This window comes from Euprymna scolopes, chromosome 1 (assembly GCF_053919585.1).
Source record: "Euprymna scolopes isolate OS-2025 chromosome 1, ASM5391958v1, whole genome shotgun sequence".
NCBI lineage: Eukaryota > Metazoa > Mollusca > Cephalopoda > Sepiida > Sepiolidae > Euprymna > Euprymna scolopes.
This window is the reverse complement of record NC_136482.1, coordinates 102,109,273-102,133,929: the sequence shown is the minus strand read 5'-3', so window position 1 is coordinate 102,133,929 and position 24,657 is coordinate 102,109,273. Positions and strand designations below refer to the sequence as shown.

Sequence of the window (24,657 nt, the reverse complement as noted above, 5' to 3'; positions counted from 1 at the left end):
AGGATCACTGAGAAGTCACTGTGTTGCCCGATAAATGCTTATCCAATATTTCATAAAGTTTTAAATAAACATAGATGATCGTTTAGTATTTGTTATGTACCCAGCACTAAACCGAGAAACTTCATCAATTATGTGTAGGTATCATAAGCTAGAGTCCAATTGACGTAAATTCACAGCTACCGTTTAGTTGTAGCTGTTAGCCCATGAAAAACCAACGATAATTTTGGGCGATAGTTTTGCATGTTTTCTACATGTGTCACATTTTAAGATAACACCAATCTACTATATCAGAGTTAGTTATCTGTACCTACAGATTTCAAAAGTTGTTTTAATTTCTCTGCAGATCTCCAAAATGTTGATGCAGTTTAATCAGCATCTTAATTTTACAACTGTCATCCATGTTCTCATCTATATATTAATATGATAGCGTGTGTTATTTTGTGTCACATTTACATCTTTTTTCTTCAGAGTGACTGTCATTTAATTGTTATGACCTTCCATTTCTTGTAATAAATACTTTTACCAAGAATTCTTCATAAGTTTTCGTTTTGGTTTTGATTATAGCTGATGCCACTCAAGTCATCTATTATTTTTATAAATAATTTTACCATCATAATATTCATACATTTTGGCTTTGGTTTCAATTATAGCTGAAGGAACTCAAGTTATATTCATATATTTTTCTTCATAAGTTTTGATTTCAGCTTCGATTCAAGCCATATGGATATATTTTTTATTTTTGAACTCACACCTTCATAATGTATACAGAATCAATAGAAAATTGATTCTGTAATAATATACACAAAATCTGCATAAATTAAAATATATTTAAGTGGATTTTACGACCAGGCTATGCCGGGCATCCCTGCTAGTTTAGATAAATATTTTTGCAGTTATAACAAATGAGCTGCAATAATATCAGGGCGTTAGTTTTTCATTAATACCTTTGAAACAGAAGTGCCAGTGATATCAATGTAATAGTGTCCAGAAAATGTAAATTATAATTCTACTTCTAAACACCACAGCCATGTCAGAATTCAGGTCCAGAACAGTTTTTTTTTTTATAAAGTTTTACTTAACGGAAGCGGGAGGTCTATATCCACCTTTATTTTGCATCTAGTATTTTGGTTGGCAAAATAACTTTATGGATAAGAGTTTACAATTTTACTGTCACCAAAATGTAAAGCTTGTGACTTTTTTTTATAGATGTTATATATACTTTATACTATCTCTATAATTTTTCAGCCATTTCTTACCACAGACTGTCCTGGTACATACTGTATCAACTACAAAAATTATTGATTCCATAACAAAAATTTAATTTTTGGAAGCGTTGTTTTGCATAAAAAGCATCATATTGTGTATTTGTCTATTAATGAACCATTTTTTTCTGAATTAAAATTTTCTGTAAATTTTACCGACTCATTTTTATGTGGACATTCTCTCCACTAATGAAGTACGTTTTTACATATCTACTCGTTTTACCATACCTGTTAGACAGATGTGTTCCTTAGGTTTTGAAAACGAACAATTTGATTTACTCCTTTACCTTGGTCGGTGAATAATGCTGCCTCTTGCTCAGTCATCACAATGTTATCATTTTGACTTTCTAATTGCGTGACTAAAATTCTGTTTATGGAGGACTTCATCCTGTCATAATATAATTTGTTTGACACACATGCTGTTAGGATTAATTATCTTTTCTGGTTGGGTAACTCTACATTATCCAAACTCATCCAAAGACTCATCTTATATTTCGTGCTTCTTTGATATCTTTTGATTAAATTCTATAATGTAGTCAGAAATTGTCATGCGTTCTGATGTCTGGAATCTGTCAAAATTTCTGTATGTATTTCGGAAGTAAGCTTGTTCAAACTCCGAACAAACGTGTATGGAATATAACTCTTAATAATCTTAACAGCCAGTTCTGAGGCTGCTTTATGGCTGTCATCAGAACCACAAAGTTACCATTCGCCAATGCATGGAGTTTTGTTGTCACATTTGTACTGATACACCAATCACTAGTCTCTTCATCGGAGACGGTTCAAAAAAAGAATTTCTCAATCTAATAGGTGCCACACTATCTACCAAGCTCCATTGTTAAGTGTTGAGACATTATGTTGAACAAAGATGGTGGTGAAGAATCAGTGCAGTTCCAATCTCGAGTATTAAATAATTCCTAGTAACAAAGGTGGCGATGAAGAATCAGTGTAGTTCTGATCTTGAGTGTTAAGTAATTCCTAGTAACAAAGATGACGGCAAAGAATCAAATGCAGGTTCTATATAATATATTGATAATTTTTTTTGACCAATGAGAATAAAGACGAATTCCCCAAAACAAACAGAAAAAAAAAAAAAAAAAAAATTATTTTATTTGTTCATTTATTTGTTTATTTTTATTTTTTTATCTATTTTTAACATCTTTTAAAGTGTTGTCACAAGTGTAGGCGAGTAATATATCGTCAACCCCAAAAAACCAAAATCAACAATTTATTACCTATATTTTTGGTATACATGCACGCGTCTACGAGACATTGCTTGAATTCTTGTTTTATTAAATAATTATGGAGTGTTAAATTCCAATTGTGAGCACTTTGTCTTAGTCTGTATAACGATTTATTCAGTTTCAACACAAAATTTTTATTTTTTCATTTTAAATCCCTCTGGAGGGTAAATATAGATTTCACAGTCAATCGGAGGATTTAAATAAGCATTTTTTTTTACATCCATTTGATGTATTTTTAAATTGTATTGAGCAGCAAATTGTAATAAAATTTTAATTGTCGTTAAACTTGTCGTCGGTGAAAATGTGGCAAAATATTCCACTCCAGAAATTTGTGAAAAACCTTTTGCAACAAATCTTGCTTTAAAAGTTTCACTGCCAGAAGCTGTGATTTTTTTGGAAAAAACCCAGCGTGAAGAAATTATATCCTTATCTTTTGGTTTTGTCACTATTTCATATGTGTTATTTTCAGATAAAGCTTTCAATTCAGATTCCATAGCTTTTTCCCATTCTTGGTGATTTTCTGAATTAATCACCTCATTATAACTTCCTGGTGCGCTTTTCAACGAGTAACAGTAATCCACTGCGTGGTCTTGTATCTTTTCAATTTTTAAGAAGTCTGGCCTTTTTCGCTCCCTTATCGGGTATTGATGTGTCTGGTTAATATTTACGTCACTAGTTCTACTGCAATTGTCGTCATTATTAATACTTTCATTGTGGTCGATTAAGATACTAGGTAATATTTCCTCACGGTTTTCATCCACTGGCTCGCCATTTTTTTAATTTAATGTATCATTGAATTTTACACATCTAACCCTTTTTATGGCATTTTGGTCTGGAAAGTAGATTAAATATGCTGGACTGTTTTTATTGTAACCTACGAAAATACCTTTTTCACTTTTAATATTTAGTTTACTGGTATTTTCTATAAATGCAAAGCAATCTGAACTAAATATATGCATTCGGTTCATTTTTGGTTTTACACCACAAAACGTTTCATACGGTGTTTTGCCTAATCTTCTATTGAACGATCTATTTCTGATATATGCTTCTGCCATTAAAGTGTACGTCCATAAACTATGCGCTAATTTTGATTCCCTAAGTAGACATCTTGCCATCTCAAAAAGGGTCCGCCATGCTCTTTCAGTGGTGCCATTTTGAAATGAGGAATATGGTGCAGAATTCTCGTGTTTAATATGATGGTTAATTAATAGAAGTTCAAACTCTTTACTAGTAAATTCAGTCCCACTGTCTGAGTTGTATGGGGCAATATCAGCTAAATATTTCTTAGTGGTGAGGATAGTGTCAGACTTGTTTTTTAGAAAATAAACTATAATTAAGCCTGAATAATCATCAACAAAGTTCAAAACATACCTTAAATTGTTTCTCCCCATTGGGCTGATCAGACCTGCCAAGTCACAGTGCACAAGTGAGAGAATTTTCGTGGCCTTTTTGTCTGGTGTTTTGCTTATATATTTTGTCATTTTCCCCTGTGCACAAACATCACAATTTGAGAGATTGTCTGAACGTATTATTTTCATGCCTTCGACTACATTTGATAATTTTTTAATATCAGCTGTATTGCAGTGTCCTAGAATTTTATGCCAGGTTTCCAAGTCATGATAGGCAGATTTTGAGGGAACCAAACTTTTTAAATAATATAGTCGGCCATTTTCTTTAATGTCAAATACAGTTCCATTACGGTATATCAATTTTGACTTGTTTTGGCCAAACTTTATATTCACGCCTTGTTTAATGGCAGCCTGCACAGAAAATATGTCTTGCTTAAATGTAGGTATGAAAAGCATTTTTTAGAATACAGTTACAAATTTCGCCTTTATTATTTTTTAGTGATATTTTAACATCGCCTCTTTTCAAGACAATATCAATTATTTGATTACTGTCAGCAAGTTTGACAAAATGACTTTGTGGATTAAAGTTTGAATCAAACTTAATAAAATTAGATTCCTTGGTGATAACGTGTGCTGTAGCACCACAGTCTACGAGGAGATTTTACCATTTGTGGTATTGTCAAAGTTACATGCGAATAGAAATGTATGTTCTTCATCAAAGTTCTCAACGTTTTTTACGGAGTCCATTTTTGAGCTTTTATATCGACATTGGAAACTTTTGTGGTTGCGTTGTCCACAATTATAGCAGATAATTTTATTCTTTTTCTTGGGAAATTACTTTTGGGGAAAACATTGCAGTGAGATGCGTAATTTGGTGGTGTCTGTTTTTGAGAAGCATTTTTGAACTTCATAATATTGTTGGAATTATTATTGTTCACGAGCATCCGATTCGTCTCTATGTAACTGCGCAATGCCACTTTAAATTCACTGAAATTTATGGGTTTGTCTTTTTGCCTTATAACAGTTGTAAACGGTTTAAAATCGGCTGGAAGTCCCTTAACGCTCATTGATATTAACAGGCTATCGCTTATTATTTCACCTGAGAGTTTTAAGGCATTAACGGTTGTTTCTGCCCTTATAACGTAGTCGGTAATAGTTTTATCCTCGTTACATTTTAGAGACGTTAGTTCTATATATAGTGATATAATTTTTGGTTTCCCTTTTGATAAATAATGTTATCTTAATATGTTCAATAGTTTCCATCCATCATCCAAGGCATCTCTTATAATCAGAGACAGACTTCTATCATCTAAGCATTGAATCAGTTCTGCAAAAACAGTTGTGTTCTTTTCGAGAAATTCAGTGTCGTTAGGATTCTCTGTTGGAGTTTGTATCACTTTGTGTAGTTTCCGAATCCTTAGATACCCCAGAAATTTTACCTGCCACAGTTCGAATTTAGATTCCGAACCGTCAAAGAAAAGACGATGGCTGGTCCCATAACCTGTTAAATGTTGAGACATTATATTGAACAAAGATGGCGGTGAAGAATCAAATGCAGGTTCATGACAGAGACGACAGCGAACTGATTGAATCCAAAATTCAACAATTTTTATATTAACTTTGGAAGCTTCTGATTGGTTGTTTATTATAACTTGTGGTTATAAAAACGATCGTCGAAATCATTGGTGGCATACCCCATTAGGAATCAAAAACATTTTAACATCCATTATCTGTTCCATTGCCGCAAAAATGGATTGTTTTACAAATGATTTAATGGAATGTACTCTGATGAACTTGCTGCACTGGTGCCCCTTTGACTTAAAAGACCCGTTAGTCAACAAAATCCTAACCCTTCACTGTAGATGTCTCCAAATGTCAGAAGACTTTCTACTCTAATAGTTTCTTTCTTCAAACTGCTAGCCTTTGAAATTCCCTCCCTGCTGCCTGAATGTATCAATATGCAGAAATTTAAAAGTAATGTGAACAAACATCTTGCTGCATAGCTTCTCACAGTATGTCTGTAGATATGGTCCATAATTCACAGTACCTCATTACATTGCAATGTTGTTTGAGGTGAATAAAAAAAAGAAAAAAGAAAGCTAGGATCATAGAGTGAAATCAATGGAACAAGTTATGAAGACAAACTTTGAAAAATAAATCTAAAAAAATTAACCCCGTTTTTAATGGAAATCGCTCCAGACAAGGCATGCATCCACTTGATGTAAGGAGCTAAAAGAATTTTTAAATACCAATTGAAGATCAAAAACTAGCCAACGATAGGTGTTAGATGGATGGATTCCAACCCAGAAAACAGCAATTATTTCCCCTTTGTTAGAAACATTGCTCATGAAATGTAAAGACTAATGGACAAAATAAGGAAAGCAAGCATTACAAGGCTGTCATAAGTAAAGCTCCACTTTTGACTCTCCTAAAACTACTGTGTTATTTCTTCTTCAACAGTAACAAATATCATATGTAAAGTGTTACATCATCAGTAAATTATTAGCCAGGAGAATTGAGATTACAATTTACATGTCATGTTTGAAAAATTTACAAAAAAAAATAATTTTAGATTCCAGAGCAAAACGTTTTAGTGCATGTAAAAATCCAAGCAGACATTCCTTACCTCATGTGAAGAATCTTTTGGCTTTGAGAATTGATAAAGTTTCTTCAGCAGTTGGTACTGCTTATCAGTATAGAGTTCCAGAAAAGGATTCTTTGTAGAAAAAAAGTCTAAATCAATATCAAGAATTAAGGCATCTGTGGGCCCAATTTTTGCAAAGAGATTTTGGAATTTGGAAAAAGTGGCACCGTTTCTACTGTGCTGTTTACTATTTGTATATGATTCGTTGTCCTCAATTGTCTTTTCAGATATAATGTCCTCCTTAGTGGACATTTTCAATTGTTTGGAACATTGTTCAGGATATGTTCTTGAATCAGAACTAGTTCTTTTATTCCGTATACTGGATCCTGTATGGTTTTCTTCTTTAGAATGACACATTTCCAAAGCAGAATTTATTGAAGTCGATGTTGATTGATTTGCACTTGAATTAAAATCTAAATTTAAAAAAAAAATATATATATATATAAATACATTTCTGTTATACAAAGTTATGCTTATATGTTTATGTATTTGTATGTACAGGAGTAACTCCTAAACTAATTAGTCAATCATTATTCATTTTTGAACATAGACGTATTTAATTTAATTTGGTTTTATGCAAAAGAGGATCAAGAGGGAGTAGAAGCTTTCATGAAAATTAAGATATTATTATTAATTAACAATAGGTATGAGACACCAATTAATTAATATTTCTCAAATTTCGATTTATTTGGAATATTTCAAAGGGCTTTTATAGAGCATGATATGAGCTCAACTTCTCAATTCCCAATATTTCAGATTCACATTAAATTTGATCCATAGTCATTATTAGGACTAGGACAACAGAATATTCTTGAGTATATATCCTGCACAGTTAGACACAATCAACAAGAACAACATCACTCTACATAAAAACATATAAGATATCAATGGATACATATCTGAGAGTCAAAACAAGGAAAAGAATATGCTGTTGTCCTAGCCCTAGTCATTATACATCAATTAAATAGCATTCCCTTATTTTCAATTTCTTCTTAAAACTCCTTAAGCTTAAGCCTTAAATTTTAGACATTGTACTTGGAAGTAGCCAAACCATTTAATTATGAACTATTCTTGACTGTAAATCACACTGCCACCTCCTTGATCCATCCATCATCCTCTTTTTCAACCATCAAGTCCATTGGGAGTCGCTCTATATTAATTCGTAAACAGAATTTAATCAAAGTTATACTTCATGTGCTCCTATCTTAATTCAAGCTGTTTCTTCTATGAATACTCTTTAAATTGAGGTTAAACCTCAATCTACCCCCAATCTCTTCAGAATACAACATAATAAGGTTTTAGGTATGTTCAAATATTTCCTTACAGGTTTGGAGAGTTTAACTGACTTCGCTTGAGGAATAAATTATGACATATACATGTCTTTTCGCAGCTTTCTCCTATCTAATCATTTATTATAAACTTCTTTCATAGTGTGGTGTTCAATGACTTAAACTATTTCCAAATTAGAAATGGTTCTCAAGAATTTCTTGCATGATGCTAGAGTTTTCAATTTTATTCACATTTGCACATAAAGCGGTACAGTGAATTATTCAATATTTTATCAAACCGCCTGCATTCATTCACTAATGCACAAATTGATTCAAAATGATTAATTTATAAATGCATGAATCTTGTTATCCTATATACCAAATTTTTCATTGTAAATTGAGTGCTTCTGCATTTATCAATCTGTGGTTTCCATGAAGTTGGCTAGGGTTCACTCGGCAGCTGACAGAAATACCGGAAAAGGTTGGCCGAGCGTACCTGAATTTTTAACAAACACACTGTCTGTTCTTAGCTAATACGAATCTATGAAGGCTACTTTTTAATAAATTAGAAGAAATATAATTTAATTTTAATCGCGCAGATTAGAGTTAGGGTTGGGTTAGATACATATTTGTAATTTTATTTATTGTATTAGTTGATATTTATCATCATCACATCATATTCCGTTTAATGTCCATGTTTCATGCTAGTATACATTGAACAGCTTTAAGAAATTAATTTCCAAAGTAACCCATAAATAAAGATCAGATCTTTATTTATTCTCCAAGTCCATTTTTATTACTTCCTTCCATGTTTTACTCAGTCTTCCCCTGTGAACTGAACCTGCTAATTTAACTGCTCTACATCTACTTACCCAAAAAGCTCTCGTTCACTCTTTCACCATGGTCATGCTATCAAAGCCTACTACTTTGAGATTATCATAACTAAACCTGACTTTAAAACTCATATTACACATTCATTGTATCATTCTTATATTATTTCTCTCCATGCAATGCATGACCTCAACACTCACTGACCAAGTTTCACTGCGATACATCATTACACTGCATGCATATGCCTGATAAACTATTCCCTTGGTAGACAGTGGTAATGCTTTTCTGGTTAGTAATTTCACAAGTTCTCTGAACTTACTAAATCCAATTCAATCAAACTAGTACTTGTTCCATCCTGTACTCCAATGGTGTCACCAATATTACTATACAAAATAGTAAAAAAATACTAATGAATAATAATAGTATCAAATGTTCAAAAGAGAATAGCACTAGACAAAAAAATGGCAAAGTCTTAGTGTGAGTATTATTAGATATAAAGAATTATATCAGGTCGGTGAAACGTTTTGCTGGTTTGTAGCAGTGTTATTTTAAACCATTGTAATTTACTTTATGCATATTGTTATTACTTAACTATATCACCATGATTAATTTGGAACTTTTTCTTTCAGATTATTAAAGCATTATTCATATTTTTCTGCAATATTTTCACCCGTGCTCATCCGAGAACAACCTTATTTAGTCAACAGAAAAAGAATCATCTTCCATCATGATAATGCTTGTTTTCACACAGCACTACTGACTGAAGATTTTCTAGAAGAATTCTCTTGAGATTTAGAACAAGGGGTATTTGCCCCATCTTGTATATGCTTCTGACCTAGCTCACATGGATTATCACTTATTTCGAGGATTACTAAACCATTTAGATGATCTTAGATTAACATCACAGGAAAAAATTGAACACGAGTTAGATTCATATTTCACATCAAAACCTAAATAATTTTATAAGTGAGGCATTTATAAGTATGTTCACAGATTGAATCAAGTTATAGAGAGCAAAGCAATTGCTATGAATTAAGATTTTCAAAAACATACAATTTTTCATTTTCAAGAGGAAATTTAAAATTAGCAAAAACTTTTGCACTGACATTCCAAATTCAACATCCTCTTGTATTTATATCATAAGGACAAATGCACAAGAGATTAATTTTTATCTTTTTTATTTTTGGTAAAATGTCCTTACCTAATTGCATGGAGATATTCTTATGAGATTGTTCTTCAAAATTGTTTTTAGTGGTTGATTTTCCATCTGAAAATAAAGCACTTTTCTGATTCTCTTGAGATTTGGAACAAGAGGTATTTGAGTTCAAACTGCAGTCAGAATCTTCTGAATCTGAATTAAGTGTTGGGGAGGACGGCCATTTTTGAGGATCAACTGTGATAGTGATCAAAGTTATAAACTTCTTGTTTATCAACTGTTGTTCACTAGCATACAGAGATTCACTGAGAAAATAGCTTTCTGTACATGTCAACCTGTAACAAATTCAGAGAAGAAAATTAGAAGAGATACAAAGAGAAAGGAACTAATTGATAATTACAAAACAAAAATAGGTTTGAATCTAAAGGTTTGTAATGTTATTAAACAAGATGCGGGTTTTGAACCTGGCTCGCCTGCAAATGGATTTGAGGTCAAAATTAAAAAGAAAATAAAGAACAAAGAATTATTTTGGAAAGAAATGGACAAAGGGAAAACATTCCTTCTCGATGGTGGTTGAAAAACATGATCAACTAAAGAATAGTATTATCCGAGAAAGTTGAAATTGGGTCATAGCCATTTATCCTATAACTGATGTTGTATGACGTGACCAAAGATTATTTAAAAGACTCAATGTTGGTGCTGAGGGAGAAGAGAGTCAAACAAAACAGAAGAAGAGTGAATTGGAATGATACAACAGTGCAAGTCCAAAACCTATTTGTTTATTTGTAAATGAATTTAAGTAAGAAATAAAAATATTCTTGTTATCAGCAAAGAAAAACATTGTCTTGTTAATTTTATACCAAAGAAAGCAACTTTGTTCCAATGAGAAATGAGAAAGTGAGTTGAATTAATCTTCTTACATCCTATACTTCAGATTAATCAGAGAAACAATAAAACTTGGACTTCATCGTATTATCTGCTCTATTAAATGAAGAGGAAATTAATTGAGAATGGAAAAGTAATTAATTCGATTTCTAAATATGGAAAACATTGTTTCTAAGGAAATTTATTAGCAAGACAGAAAATGTTCAAAAATAAATTTTCAAAGGCATATTTTTTTGTATACCTGCTGAAATATTTAAGAGAATTTTATCAGTGTATTCCTATTATGATAAGCATTTGTACATGCACATGTTTGTGTGTGTGTGTGTGTGTGTGTGTGTGTATGTGCACAACAATAATAAACAATTTAGAAGGGCTTATCTTTATACTTTGCTGCAATTTCATGTGGGATCTGTTTAATAATATTCTTTATATCTTTATACATTTGATGCAAATTCAAATTGAGGTGAAAACGTTTGTCAGAGTTTCAGAAAAAAAAAGCCATAGTATGGATCAATCTGAAAGTCCAATTTCTACTGTACACTCTTTAACCCTTATCCACGAGTGGCCTCTTGACCTTGATAAGTGGTGATGCCTATGTAAAAAAAAAAAAAGAAAGAAAAAAAGTGTGCTGCGCTTAACATAAATTCATCGCAAACCTCAATAGCATCGTACCTAGATCGATTAGAACCTGCTCACACCAGTCTTTATTATTAATGATTATAAACGGTGCCTATTTACTTCTGCGTGCATCAATTATAGATGATAGATCTGAGTGCAGGTCTTGGCAAAGTCTCTCTAAATCACTAATGTTATCATGAAATTACAGAAGATTAGAATTTCTAAATGAAGTTGAATACAAAACTACCTTTCTTTTAAAACTCAAATTTATTATGAAAAAAATAGAAGATAAAGAATACCATGAGGCAACTTAATCTAATTTTTATATCAATCCTATGTGAGAATCATAGAACAAACTTCAACTTCCCTCCATTAATCACCTCATACATGGGAACTAGCTTTAGACTTTGCAACAGAAATATATCACTCCCAAAGAAATCTGTAACATTGGTTCTGTGAACTGTAATTTTAGAAAGTGATTCATGAGAACCAGTATGAACCAATAGAATCTACAACTGAACAAGAGGAATATGCCTGCTTGAGTTATTTTAAGAGTAATATTGTTTCGTTTATATACTACTAGCCTGGGTGCCTGGTGTTACCTGGGTGTTTGGAGGTGTGTGTTGAGCAAAAAAAAAGGTGGTAGTAGGCAGGCAGGGCTTGAACCCGTACCGTAAAGGAGGAAAAGAATGTGAAAAAAAAAAAAAGTGACATCTTTGCTGTTGCATCCATCGCCCAACCGGAAGTGGTAAAGGTTTAAATTAAGGCTATCAATCGAAAAGAGAGGATAACTTCTGAAAATATTGGCGAAAAAAGCGACCCCTCCTTGTAGAAAAGTGCCCAGTTGAAGGTGAAGGAATTAATGTTTTTAGCCAATTTTTCGAAGGATCAAGCTTCAACATGATACCGATCTTGTAAAAATCTGTCAGTTTTAGGCAGACATACAAACATACGTTTAAACAGGCAGGTGAGATTTATATTATAGACTAGCGGGGGTACCCGGCGTTGCCCGGGTGTTTAGAGGTGCGTGTGGTTTGGAGTAAATCAAAACAAAAGAATAATAAAAAATCGTTGCCCGGGTGTTTGTGTCGGGGGGGGGGGGTAAAAAATTTTGGTAGGTAAGTAGGAAGGATTGAACCCGAAGCCTTGAGGCGAAGTTGGAAAATAAAGTGTGAAAAAAAAAAAAAAAAAAAAACGTGCGACGTTAACCAATCGGCCACCAAGAAAAAGTAACGGAAACATGTTTGAATTAATTTAAGTATTGAGAATTGGCAGGTGCCCGTACTTAATGACTTAATGAGGTCAACTTTCACTGCGGGGCAATTTTTCTATTTACTGCGAGGCAGTTCTTTTTTTTTTTTTTTGTTTCCCCAAAATGTTGTGGGAAGAAACCAGCTCCCCATAAAAAGGGGATTGTCCAAATTAAATAACAATTGTGTGATATAAGGAGAAACTCTGCATTAATCAAAGCTGATTGCTTTTTGATGTTCCCAGCGATCGCGCCGGGAACGATGTGTTAAGCTTAGTTTCACTTTAATACGAAAAAGCCGAATCAACACATAACAATCCAAAATTGTGGACTATTTAGCTTTTCAAAGTCGGGCAAATTAAATAGACAGGCGACCCCCATTGTTAACTCGTAGATATCACGATTTACACGTGATATAAAAAGTTTTAAGAATGAGCGAGCCGAGCGAGAACTAAGCGGAAAAATCCTTTTGCGGACATACACAAAAAGCGAACATACATACATACATACATACACACATTTTTGCTTTTATGTTTATAGATTAAAAAGTTATGTTCTGGGAGTTTTTATATGCAACTAAAAACGTGATTGCGTCTTCCTTTTTTTTGTCAATCAGAGTACACATTACTACGGCAGTAGGTGTCAATACCGGAGTTTGAATTTCACATACATCTTAAGAATTTTTTTTAAACTGAATAGATGTTTCATAAATTTAAAGAAATTAACATAACATACCAATTATAAAATAACATTGAAAATATATAACCTCTTTTTTTTTTTGGAGAATCCTAAAAAATAGAACACATTAAGGGTAATCAGCATTAGCTCAAAGAAAATTATCTTTGCTCAAACAAAATAATTTCTAATGTATTCCTATTCCAGTAGCTTCTTCTTTTCAAGAACTGCAGGCTTATGGAACTCTTTTCCTGTTGACTGTTTTCCTCTTACCTATAGCCTTGATCTTTTCAAGCCTAAGATCAATAATTATCTCCTGTCTTTGCAATAATCATCTTTCATTGTTGTTAGCTTCTTACTTCAAGTGGCTTCATGCCTTGTCTAGAATTCCATTAAAAAAAATTAAAAATAAACAAAACAAAAGTTAATATTCAAACTTACTTGATTTTACCTGTTTCTTTGCATTCACCCACCCAGAATTCACATTTGCCGTCAGGAATTTGATGAGCCCAGGGTGGCTTTACCCAAATAACGGTTTTGATGTGACCAGCATACAATAAAGGAACAAGCCATGTCGCAATGCTGACAGAACTAGAATTAAAACAAGGACAAAACAATAATTATGAACCATTTTTCTTTTAATGAGAAGCATGAAATCAGAATCAGAAGCAATTCATAGGTGACTGGAGTTGAGAGTCAGAGTCGAAATTGATACATTTTTACTGACTCTAAACTTTAAACTATAGATACCGAATAATTAAAAAAATTTTTTAATGGAAAGAGCAGAATTTCTAATTTTCCCTAGAAGGCTGACTTAGTGTTGCCCGGTAATGTATGGAAACCCTTATGTACACCTGCTCCTAACCCTAAATCCCATATCACCATTTTTATTCTTATTTTCTACTTTCTATAGTTTTCAATTTTTCAAGTTATGAATAAAATACTCATACTGTCAATAGTAATGGAAGGAGATGTTACATTTTATAAAAAGATCAATTGAGCATTAAATAAAAAATCTTTTATCTTTTATATCAAAATAACATTTATTCGCATTAAGTTAATAAACTATTTACATAACTAATTTGGATCAAGATAACAAAAAGTCACCAACTGACCAACAAAAACAAAACAGATTTCAATCTATGCCGGTTTGACCTTGATCTTTGCATATACAACTGCCCTCTGTAAACAAATATAAAATAACAGATGTGTTCGGACATTCACGACCAAAATTTATGTATCATAGGGAGCTTTTAGTAGTAGCTATTTACAAAACATTTTAATAAAACCATTTAACCAAAGAGTATATTCTTTATATATATATATATATATATTTACAAAACTTTTTAATAAAACTATTTAAACCAAATACTAAGCAAGTTTTTCATGTAAGGAACAAAACATATTTAAAACAAAATATATTTAAATAAATTGATACCTTTTTTATTTAAATAAAAATATCAATTAAGAATGCCTCATTTTGGAGAGCTGGTTCCTTCCAGAATGGGACACCATGGATTGGAATAGTGGGTTTTTCCTTATTTAAAAATAAAATTCAGTCCATTCAAATGTTTGGTTTAAAAGTTTTATTAAAAATATTTTGATCAAAATGAGACAGAGTACCAACTAAAGCTTTACCTTTTAAAAAGTAAAAATTGAATGCACATGTATATAAACAAACATAGCGACCAGTGAAAACAATAGGGAATAAATTAAATAATAAAAGGCCTTAAATTAAGACCTCTGTTTTGAACGAATATCACATTTAAAATTGTCACTGACAACTGACAAGTAGTTTTTATTATAATAAATATCATAAAAAGTACTTGTCAGTGAAAATTTTAAATGTGATATTCGTTCAAAACAGAGTTGATACCCCTAAAAATCAACTTTTGAAATCTGTTCTTTTGTTTTTGTCAGATGATTGGGGACCTTGTTCTTATCTTGGAGACACACTGATATTATTGTAGCTCTTTTGTTAAAACTGCAAAAGTATTTTTCCAAGTTAGCAGGGATGCCCAGCATAACCCAGTTGTAAAATATGCTTAAATATATTTTAATTTGTGCAGATTCCGTATATAATATTAGAGTCAATTTTCTATTGATTCTTATATATTATAAAGGTGTAATTTCGAAAATAACAAATATATCCATGACTTAGGTGCATGAAGAAAAAAAATATGTGTGTGTGTGTGTGTGTGTATATATATATATATATAAAATAAAATTGACCTTACTTGCAGTTTCATCAAATACTTTTGCATGCAAAATCCGATCCCATATTTTACTAATTCCTACCCTCTGATGAGAAGGAAAGTATTTCTTCGAAACTACGTGGGTTAAGGACTATCCACTTAGTGTTTCCTTTTCAAATTAAATATGTTTTTAACTCTTTTTCAAAGTGTTTTTTAACATGTTTTATTAACTATTTGCTCTCATATATATATAATTTGAGTTCCTTCAGCTACAATCGAAACCAAAACTTATGAAGAATTTTTGGTAAAATTATTTATTACAAGAAATAGAAAGTCATAATTAAATGACAGTCACTTAGAAGAAAAAAGATGTAAGTATGGCACACAAAATAACACACATGCTCTCATATTAATATATAGATAATAATCAGCATAAAGATAATGATGATGATAAAAATTGTGGCACTATACTTGGTTGGTACCATACAAAATGTCTGAAGAGTCATGGACAATGGATAGACGAAGGAGAGAGAACACCAACCAGACCTTTACTGAAAGAGTGTGGAAAGTACTGTAACATGGAGGAATAAAATTCGAGAAAAAGCCAAGCGTTGTCAGCAAGAAATCAATGGTAAATAGCTGTTGCAATAATGTAAAATCATTTGCATCAATTATTAAAAGAGGTGAAGAGTGCCGGAAATCTGGGGAGATTTTTTGTCACTCAGACTCCATGGAACACCAGTGAACAATCACTAATGATTACCCGTGTGAAAACTCGTAGTGAGTAAATAATAATAAATAATAAAAAAAAAATAATGGATTTTTTTTCATACTTGTATAGATGATGTTTATTAAATGTATCCGTTGCCTTCAAATGCGCTTCAATCAGGAGATCAGGATGGGCATCAAAATGAACAATGGTTGTGCCTGAAAATGGAAGCCGTTTTGAGCCAATGGCCCGATGAATAAATGGTAGAACCTGGAAAAAAAAAAAAATAAATAGATAAAAAAAAAAAACTTTTATAATGATACAAACATAGTGTTTTTTTTTTGTTAATTTTTACAGAGTTGTACATTAATTTAAATAAACAATATTTTTGTTAAATTGTACTATAGAGACTGCTAGAATATCTTTCCCATTTTGTACTTACTTACTTGTATGACATCTGGGGTGTGTTAAGCCAGCTCCAAGTGAATTCGCTGCATCAAGAGCCAAAGCAGTCCATCCAAGCCAGTCCACTGTTGACCACTCAGCATACTTCAGTCATTCGCAATTCCTTTGTCGCACACCGAAGACGCAAGGACCAGGCATAACTTCCAGGTCAGTTTTGACTGCTCTTCTTCCATCATTCCTGTAACGGTGATGGTGGTGCTATTGCCTTGTGAATCAGGTCACTTGCTCAAACCATCAGTGCCTCCTGATAAGATGTAGTTTCTCAAGTCTAAGAAACTTACATTATGTGTGGATTGTGGCCTTTGAGATATGGCCGGCATGAATCCAGACAATGCGCCGAATACATCACCAATCAAAGACTTCTAGCCTTCGAATGTGAGCTATCAGGTTGGAAAAAAAATGTTTCTTTTTTTTTTTATTTCATCACTTTGCAGTCTCCTAAGTTGTACACAATTCTAGATTTTTTGGATGAATTTGTGTCTTAATATCTTGCTTTGCCTTTTAAGTATAGTAATTAGTGGGAAAATATTAAATTTAATTGTCTCAGCCATCAAAAAATGGATATTAGTGAGGAGCATCTGAGACATTGTATGCTCCATGTATTCAAAAAAGGAAACTCGCCTACAAGGAATATTGGAACTGTCTATGGGATGAATGTTCTGAATGATCGAAAATGTCGATGGTGGCTTGCAAAATTATATTCTCGAGACTTTAACCTGTCAGATTGGCCACGTTCAGGAAGGCCAAAATCAATTGATGAAGACAATTAAAAACACTGCAGAGGTCAATCAAAAGTTAACCAGCAGAGAATTAACTTCACAATTCAATACAATCCGTACCACAGTCATTTCATGCTTTCATGAGTTAGGAATCAAATGTAATTGTCAAGCGACATAAGTGTACACAGAAAAGAAAAGAAAAGAAAAGAAAAAGAGAAAAGAAAAGAACAGAAAAAGAAAAAAGAAAAGAAAAGGGAAAAGAAAGAAAAAAGAAAAGAAAAGGGAAAAGAAAGAAAAAAGAAAAAGCAAAAAGAAAAAGAAAAAAGAAAAGAGAAAAAAGAAAAGAGAAAAAGAAAAGAAAAAAAAGAAAGAAAAAAGGAAAAAAGAAAAAAAGAAAAAAGAAATAAAGAAAAAAGAAATAAAGAAAAAAGAAAAAGAGAAAAAAAGAAAAAGAGAAAAAAAGAAAAAGAAAAAAAGAAAAAGAAAAAAGAAAAAAAGAAAAAGAAAAAGAAAAAAAAAGAAAAAGAAGAAAAAAAGAAGCAATCTCTAATGATTGTGTTCCCAAAATTAAGACGGCTGATGTAAATACGGACCGGAAGTCACTAAGCATGAAACGAAATATGAAATCATATAGAAATATTTTATTTCAAAAAATTATTTTAGTTTTAACGTTTCTTGTGTTAGTTTTTAGTTTTAGCAAATAAAAAATAATAAACCTCTTTTGTTTCATTTTTTTTTAATAAAGATTTTTTGTTTTAGCATTTTGTTTTATCAGGAAACAATTTAAAAAAGTGAAAAATTTTATTTGTTACATTTCTATAAATAAAATATTTTTGAAATAATATATTAAATGTTTTTTTTTGTTTTTTTTGTACTTCTTGTATGATTAATGCACAAAACACTGCAAAAATAAACTTTTATTTTTAAAATTTCTTCGAATAATTCTTTTTCGTTTCACGCTTAGTGACTTCCATTCTGTATTTACATCAACTGTCTTATGTTTGAGAACGCACTTGTTAATGATTGCCGAAAAAAAAAAAATTGTTTTGTAAAAGATGACCAAACAAGTGATGCTTGTTGGGATCGTTTTTTTTTTTTAAATATATCCTTTTAAACAAAAACAATATTAGTTACTTATCATGTCAAAAATAGTAATATATCCCAAAATTACATTTTTCATAGATGTTTTAAAAGTAAATTGTTACCTGATTTCCACCGAAACATTTTTCTTTAAAAGGACTACTTTTAAAGGTTTTCGGGTATGCTGAAAACGAATATCGCATTTAAATTTTTCTCAAATAAGTAGTTTTTCCGGATATCAAGCAATGTCATTTCTTATGTTATTACCGGTGGCGATCTTAATATGTAAACGCAACAGTGCAACAGCTGCAACACCGAGAAAATACGCGCAGGCGTACCAAGATGGCCACCAGCAATAACATAAGAAATGACAAGTTCTTGTTTTAGCGTTTCACGTGGAAATGATGAAAATTCCTTTACTATGATATGTTGCCACCTTCAACTAAAAGAAAAAGACCCCAAAATAAGTCGTTTGAGGACAAATCCAAAATCCATTTCATTCTAAATAATTTACGTGACTGAAATAAGAATTAAAGATAAGTGGTTCAACTTACTTTATCGTGGTCATCAACAATATAGATAGGTAAAGTCGATTTTATATTCGCCATATCACGACTGCTTTTTTTTTATATTATTATTTAAAAGCAGCGGTTCCCCCCGCAATGAATTGATTCAGCATTCGAAATTCACGTGTATTTTCCTTAAACAGAAGAGCTCAGTTAAAGAGTAGATAAGCATTTTTCTTAATGTCTATTTTTCACTTCCTTCTCTCTCCAAAAAAGAGCATATATTCCTATGAGAGACGTCAGATGAATATAAAACGGTACTTGTGCTTGAACCAGACGTAACTCGGAACACGACGTTAACAACCGAGCTTCTTCGCTGATTATGAAAGCGTAAACAAATGCTGTTAAAAAAAAAAAAAAATGAAGGAAACATGTAAACATAATTTTAACAGAAATAAACAAAACGAAAAATAAACCAAGAAACAACGACCTACCGAAACAAGTTTTTTTTGTTTTATTTTTTTTTGTAATATAATAAGTTTTTACTGTAATTTGTTCGTTTCTTTTTTGTCCAACGAAAAAGTTCAAAACAAAACAGATAAGCAAAGTTTTTTTTTGTTTTTTTAAATGTTTTTGTGTAACAATTAAAGAAACTTTTTTTTCCAGAAAAAGATTAATAAATTATTTGTTGGAATTTTTTCTGTTTTTACACCAACAATTGTATACTCCCCCCCTGTGTATATACTTATATTTTTTATGCTGGTTCATGATTTATATTTATATATATATTGTTTTATTGGATTGGGTTCCGTGTCCCTTTTTTGTACGAAACTCCCTTCAATTTGGAGAAAAGAGAAATGCTAGCTCTGTGATGACGTCATGAGCTCAGCGCGTATTTGGCCCTTTTTTGAAATTCTGCTGTCGAGGAGAGAGAACGCGTTCTTTGCCCGGCGCTGAAGATGAATTTTGAAGAGCCCTCCTTGAAAGAAGTAAACCCGGCTGTGACGAGACAGGCTTCTGGAGATTAACTACGTGGCTGCGGTCCTGCACGTATTTATTTTATTATTATTTTACAAGGAGTGAAATTTAAAGAAAATACCTTTTACGTGACAAGGTATTATGGAATTTCCTATCCGGACAAGCGACGAGGTCTTGCTCCTGTAATACCTGTGTGTCTACGGTTTTCACGCAGGAAAGGAAAATTCTAAAAGAACTTTGAACATTATTTTTGTGAGTACGTTCCTTTATTCAAGGCTTTATTTCGGAAGTACTTTTACTTTTAATATATTCTGTGGTAGTCGGGTTAACAAACGACCCTTCCGTTAAAACATTGTTTTATATAGAAGAACCAGCATTTTTTGTTTTGTTACTGTAATATTGCGAGCGTGTTTTGTCTTCGTTATTTTGGCGTTTTAAGTTTAATGCCCGCAAAGGGAAAAATTTGCAACTTATTGTAAATAAAGTTTCTTCTTCGTTTTAAAACAAGACATTTATAGTTTATTCCTTACCCCCCCCCCTTTTTGTTTCATGCTTTTTTTTCAGCCTAGTTACTTTAGCGTCGAATTTATCTGGAAGCAGGATAAATTCCGACATTTTGCAAATTTTTCTTTCTTTTATTTAAAAGTTGTTTGAAAAAGTCTGCTTTTATTTGTAGGCATTTTGCAAATTGTTTTCCGACATTTTGCAAATTTTCTTTCGTTTATTTAAAGGTAGTTTAGAAAATTTCTGCCTTTATTTGTGGGCACTTTGCAAATTGTTTCCTGACAATTTGCAAATTTTTCTTAAGAGTAGTTGGGAAATTTCTTTTATTTGAAAGTATTGGGCCAATTTTGTCCCATATTAAATGCATTAGGCAAATTTATTATTCCCTTTCTTGGAACCCTTTGAGAATTAAGTATATTTCCTTTTTTATCGAGATACGCTAGTCTCTTTCGGTAAATGCATTTTGCAAACTTTATATTAAGTACATTTAGCCATTTTTTTTGTCCGTTATCGTGTACCCTTTTCTAATAGAGATACACTTTAATTCACTTTCTTTCGAGTTAGGATTGAAATTTCTGTTAACTTCGCTACTTGACGCTATCAGCGTCACTTAGATTCGTTCGACCACTGTAAATTGCTTCCGTTATTTGAAGGCATTTTACAGACTCGTATTCCTTTATTTCAGAATACTTTTCAAACTAAGTGGTCAGTTATCTCAAATAATTTAGCGAACCTAGTTACTAAGCCTTTTATGATACGACGCATATGCCACTTCCTATTTCGAGACGCGTTTCTGTCACTTCCTCGTCCACTACACGTCTTATTGATGCCTTCCCTCCCCACTTGTAATTTAGCGCGTCTGTTAACGCTCTCCTTAAAATATTTGAGGACTATGTCCGGAAATTATAAAGCGTGTAATGTAATTTAGTGTTTCCAACATTCGTCTTTCGCTTAATGAAAATTCCCGAATTTAGCATTTATGTGCGTCTAGTGTCTTTATATCTGAGTAATATTTTACGCACAACTTTTCATAAATATTTGTCTTAATAAAAAGATTAAGCAATAAGTATACACTTTCCTTTTTTCTATTCGTTAGAATTGAAGTTGTAAATTTCGTAAACCTCCTTCGGTATATAATTTATATTTTACCTGCTTTAGTTGAATTTCCACGGGTATTGCGAGTTACGGTGGGAGAAACTATAGTATTTTCTGTGCCTAGTCAGCGAATAAGAAATCCTACTAGACTGAGGTAATTTTATTTTTCGTCCTAATTCAGCGTGTTCGATATTTTTCGGAAGCTGGATTTTCCCCACTTTAAGAAACGACTTTTATCTAATTATACCCTCGTGGGGAGCCTAGTAAATAGAGACGCTGTGTCCCAAACCGGTGTTAGTTATATGTTGGTATTTTTCCTCAATATATTAGAAAAAAAAGAAATAAGTATATACCCCACTTTGATTTAATGAACACGTGCGTTCTCTCACATGTGTTAAATGTTCCGGGTTGTGAATTAACCGGACAACATTATTAGAAATATTTTATACGTTGAAGATATTTATTATTTTCTATAGCGAATTTATACCCATTTGCTTTGCAGACTGTTATTCTAAGAGTTTGTGAAAAGACAAGCCCCTTTTTCTTTTTTAGCCCGTATTTGCATTTGGTTATTTGAATTCCTTTGAAGAATGTGACATAGTGGCATGTACCCTCCCCCGACGTAGTTGTATATTTTAACTCTCTTTCCACTTTTTTCCTAGGTCGTATTCAGTGAGGATATTGCTGTAAGCGTGTTAACGCTATTATTCATTTCCAGTGAATTAACTTCCATGTAGAAGTTTGAATTTTAAATTCACTTAATTTTAATTTAAGTCATAGTGACTCTTTTTATTTGTAACTGGGGATTGTATCCCTTGATATTTTCACGGCTAAATATGCTGTATTGGTCTTGTTTTGTTTGTGCTATGAGGAAGGAATTTTATGCAAATATCTTTGTAACCTTTGTGTGTGCATTTTTTTGTGTATAATTCTCGAACGCCTATTTTTTGTATTTGTTTGGATTTATTCCATATTTTTGAAAGAAAAAGAAAAACGCTGCACGATGTTGGTCACTCGTTCTTCCGGATTCCTTGTAAAGAAACGAAAGTTTTATTTGGGGAAAGTTATCGCCGTCTTGGATTTGTTGCGGTTGCAGAGGGAATTCCCCCAGCCTTATTTTATGACGATGAAGGCCGATGTCGATGAATGGTTGTCATCGGTAGATGATATTACAGAGTTGTTGGGTGATCGTTCCTTACGTGAGGACGTGGACTGTTCGCTAGTAGAAGCGGATGCTGTTAATGTTGTAGTGTTCTCGTCCCAGGTTCGATTCATTCTTTCGAGGTTGGCAGATGGTGTGGAGTGTGATTCTTTGTGCAACCCTGAGATATTTGAAACCCCTAGGGAGATGCTTGGCGAGTTTCCGACTACTAAGCCCGAATGTCAAGACTCTGAAAACTGTTCGCTGAGTTCTGGCAAGTTTGGCTTGGAAGATGTTGTATCACAGTCTGAAAGCAGTGTTGCAAGTGCCACTTCAGAGGATCTGCGTAGTCAGGCGCTGAAGTTTGATTTTTCTGGCGGGCAGTTTGCCTGTAGTATTTTAAAGAAGGTATTGGGAGTGAGATTCCCAGGTATCATGAATGATACCACTCATGTCCACGACTTGTTAAGTGTGGGCATGAATATTATGAAATTTATGGAGGGATTTCCATGGGACGTTGGAATTGTTTTGCCCTCTAACCATGTGAGTTCGAAAACTCGCATATGTGGTTATCTTCCACAACCTTGTCAGAATACCGAGGAATTTAATCATGACGGTGGGATATTACTCCGGTCATGTGGTTCTGACAATGGTCAGTGGTTGAAGGACAGGAGTCTGTCCTGTGTGAAAGTGCAAGTTTTGTGCACTTTAAGTGCTAATGTTAGCACTGGGAGAGAAATTCTCCATCAAGGTTATAGGGCAGAAAGCACTATATCCACCTGTGAACGTGTAAAAACCAGGAGAACGGTTTTTGAAGAGTTACGTGAACTCAAGTTGGACTGGGGCGTCCAGATTCAGGTTGAGTGTAACTCGATAAAGAATCCCATGAGGGATCCTGTTGAATTTGCTGACTACATGGTGTGTAGTTCAGCTTCTCCGAGTTCCTACGGGAGTGTAGGATATGTTGTGCAGAAATCACTTGCAGAACCTTCATTTTGTGAAGTTGCTCCTTTAGGTAGGACGGTTCCTGCTTGGGAGTCACGTGCAGGTGTTTTTGCTTTTGAATGTTTTGTGGAGATCTGCCTTGACGTAGCTTACTGCAGTATTGCAAGAGCTATCGGAGTCAAGCTTGATTTGTCCAGGGGTGTTTCTGAGGCGCTCAGAACCATCCTATACTTAGTTAGAAATGATTTTTCTAATGCTGAGATGTTTGTTTCAGTGCTGAACACAAGATTGGATCTCTCCTTGATAGGAGTCTTCCATAAATATGTCATCTCAAGCTACCTAGGTGTTTCTAACACCTATACTCAACTTTGTTTGTTTAGCTATATGTATATAGCTATGAAAGCGTTTAAACCTGCAATTGCCTTGAATAATTTGTGCAAAATTTGGGTTGCAGTTTTATTTTATTTCACCGAGTTGAAGAACTCGTCCAAGCGTAGGGTTGATTGGATTCGTCACTCTTGTAGCACCGGTGTTGATCTCACTGGGCTCTTGTGGTTACGAGGGAGCTGAGATATTTTGGTGTACGCCAGAGATAATATAAGGATGAGGAGGGTGGATGGTAAGTGAACTTCTCAAGCCTTTACTCTTATATGCTAATGGTTGATTACCTGGCAGAATATTCTCTGTTCTAACCTTAAACATGAATGTTTTCATGTGAATTTTTGTAGAATAAGCCTATTTGAATTTTTCTGCTTTTTTGTTCGAATGTGTTTCCTGGAGAGCTCCTGACCATGCATTGTGTAGTATATGTATGTATATATAAAGAAAAACTTTTTGTATTGTAAATTTTACAGGTGTCATCCAACTGTAGGTTGACTGCCATTTCCTGTTGGGGGAGAATGTTGGAATTTTTTCTGTTTTTACACCAACAATTGTATACTCCCCCCCTGTGTATATACTTATATTTTTTATGCTGGTTCATGATTTATATTTATATATATATTGTTTTATTGGATTGGGTTCCGTGTCCCTTTTTTGTACGAAACTCCCTTCAATTTGGAGAAAAGAGAAATGCTAGCTCTGTGATGACGTCATGAGCTCAGCGCGTATTTGGCCCTTTTTTGAAATTCTGCTGTCGA

At 32.9% G+C, this 24,657-nt stretch overlaps 1 protein-coding gene across 1 annotated transcript in view; it reads right to left on the bottom strand.

Annotated features, from left to right (window-relative positions):
* The window catches only part of LOC145261260 (UPF0489 protein C5orf22 homolog), a 37,436-nt gene extending 18,197 nt beyond the window's left edge, over positions 1-19,239 (bottom strand). Inside the window, exons 1-5 of the mRNA XM_080119749.1 lie at positions 18,904-19,239; positions 16,210-16,355; positions 13,623-13,772; positions 9,800-10,089; positions 6,482-6,912 (exon numbers count right to left, since the gene is read on the bottom strand). Of these exons, the coding sequence (XP_079975875.1) occupies positions 6,482-6,912; positions 9,800-10,089; positions 13,623-13,772; positions 16,210-16,355; positions 18,904-18,957 (1,071 nt within the window). The 5' untranslated portion in view covers positions 18,958-19,239. The remainder of the gene's footprint in view (positions 1-6,481; positions 6,913-9,799; positions 10,090-13,622; positions 13,773-16,209; positions 16,356-18,903) is intronic.
* Between the last annotated feature and the right edge of the window lie 5,418 nt (positions 19,240-24,657).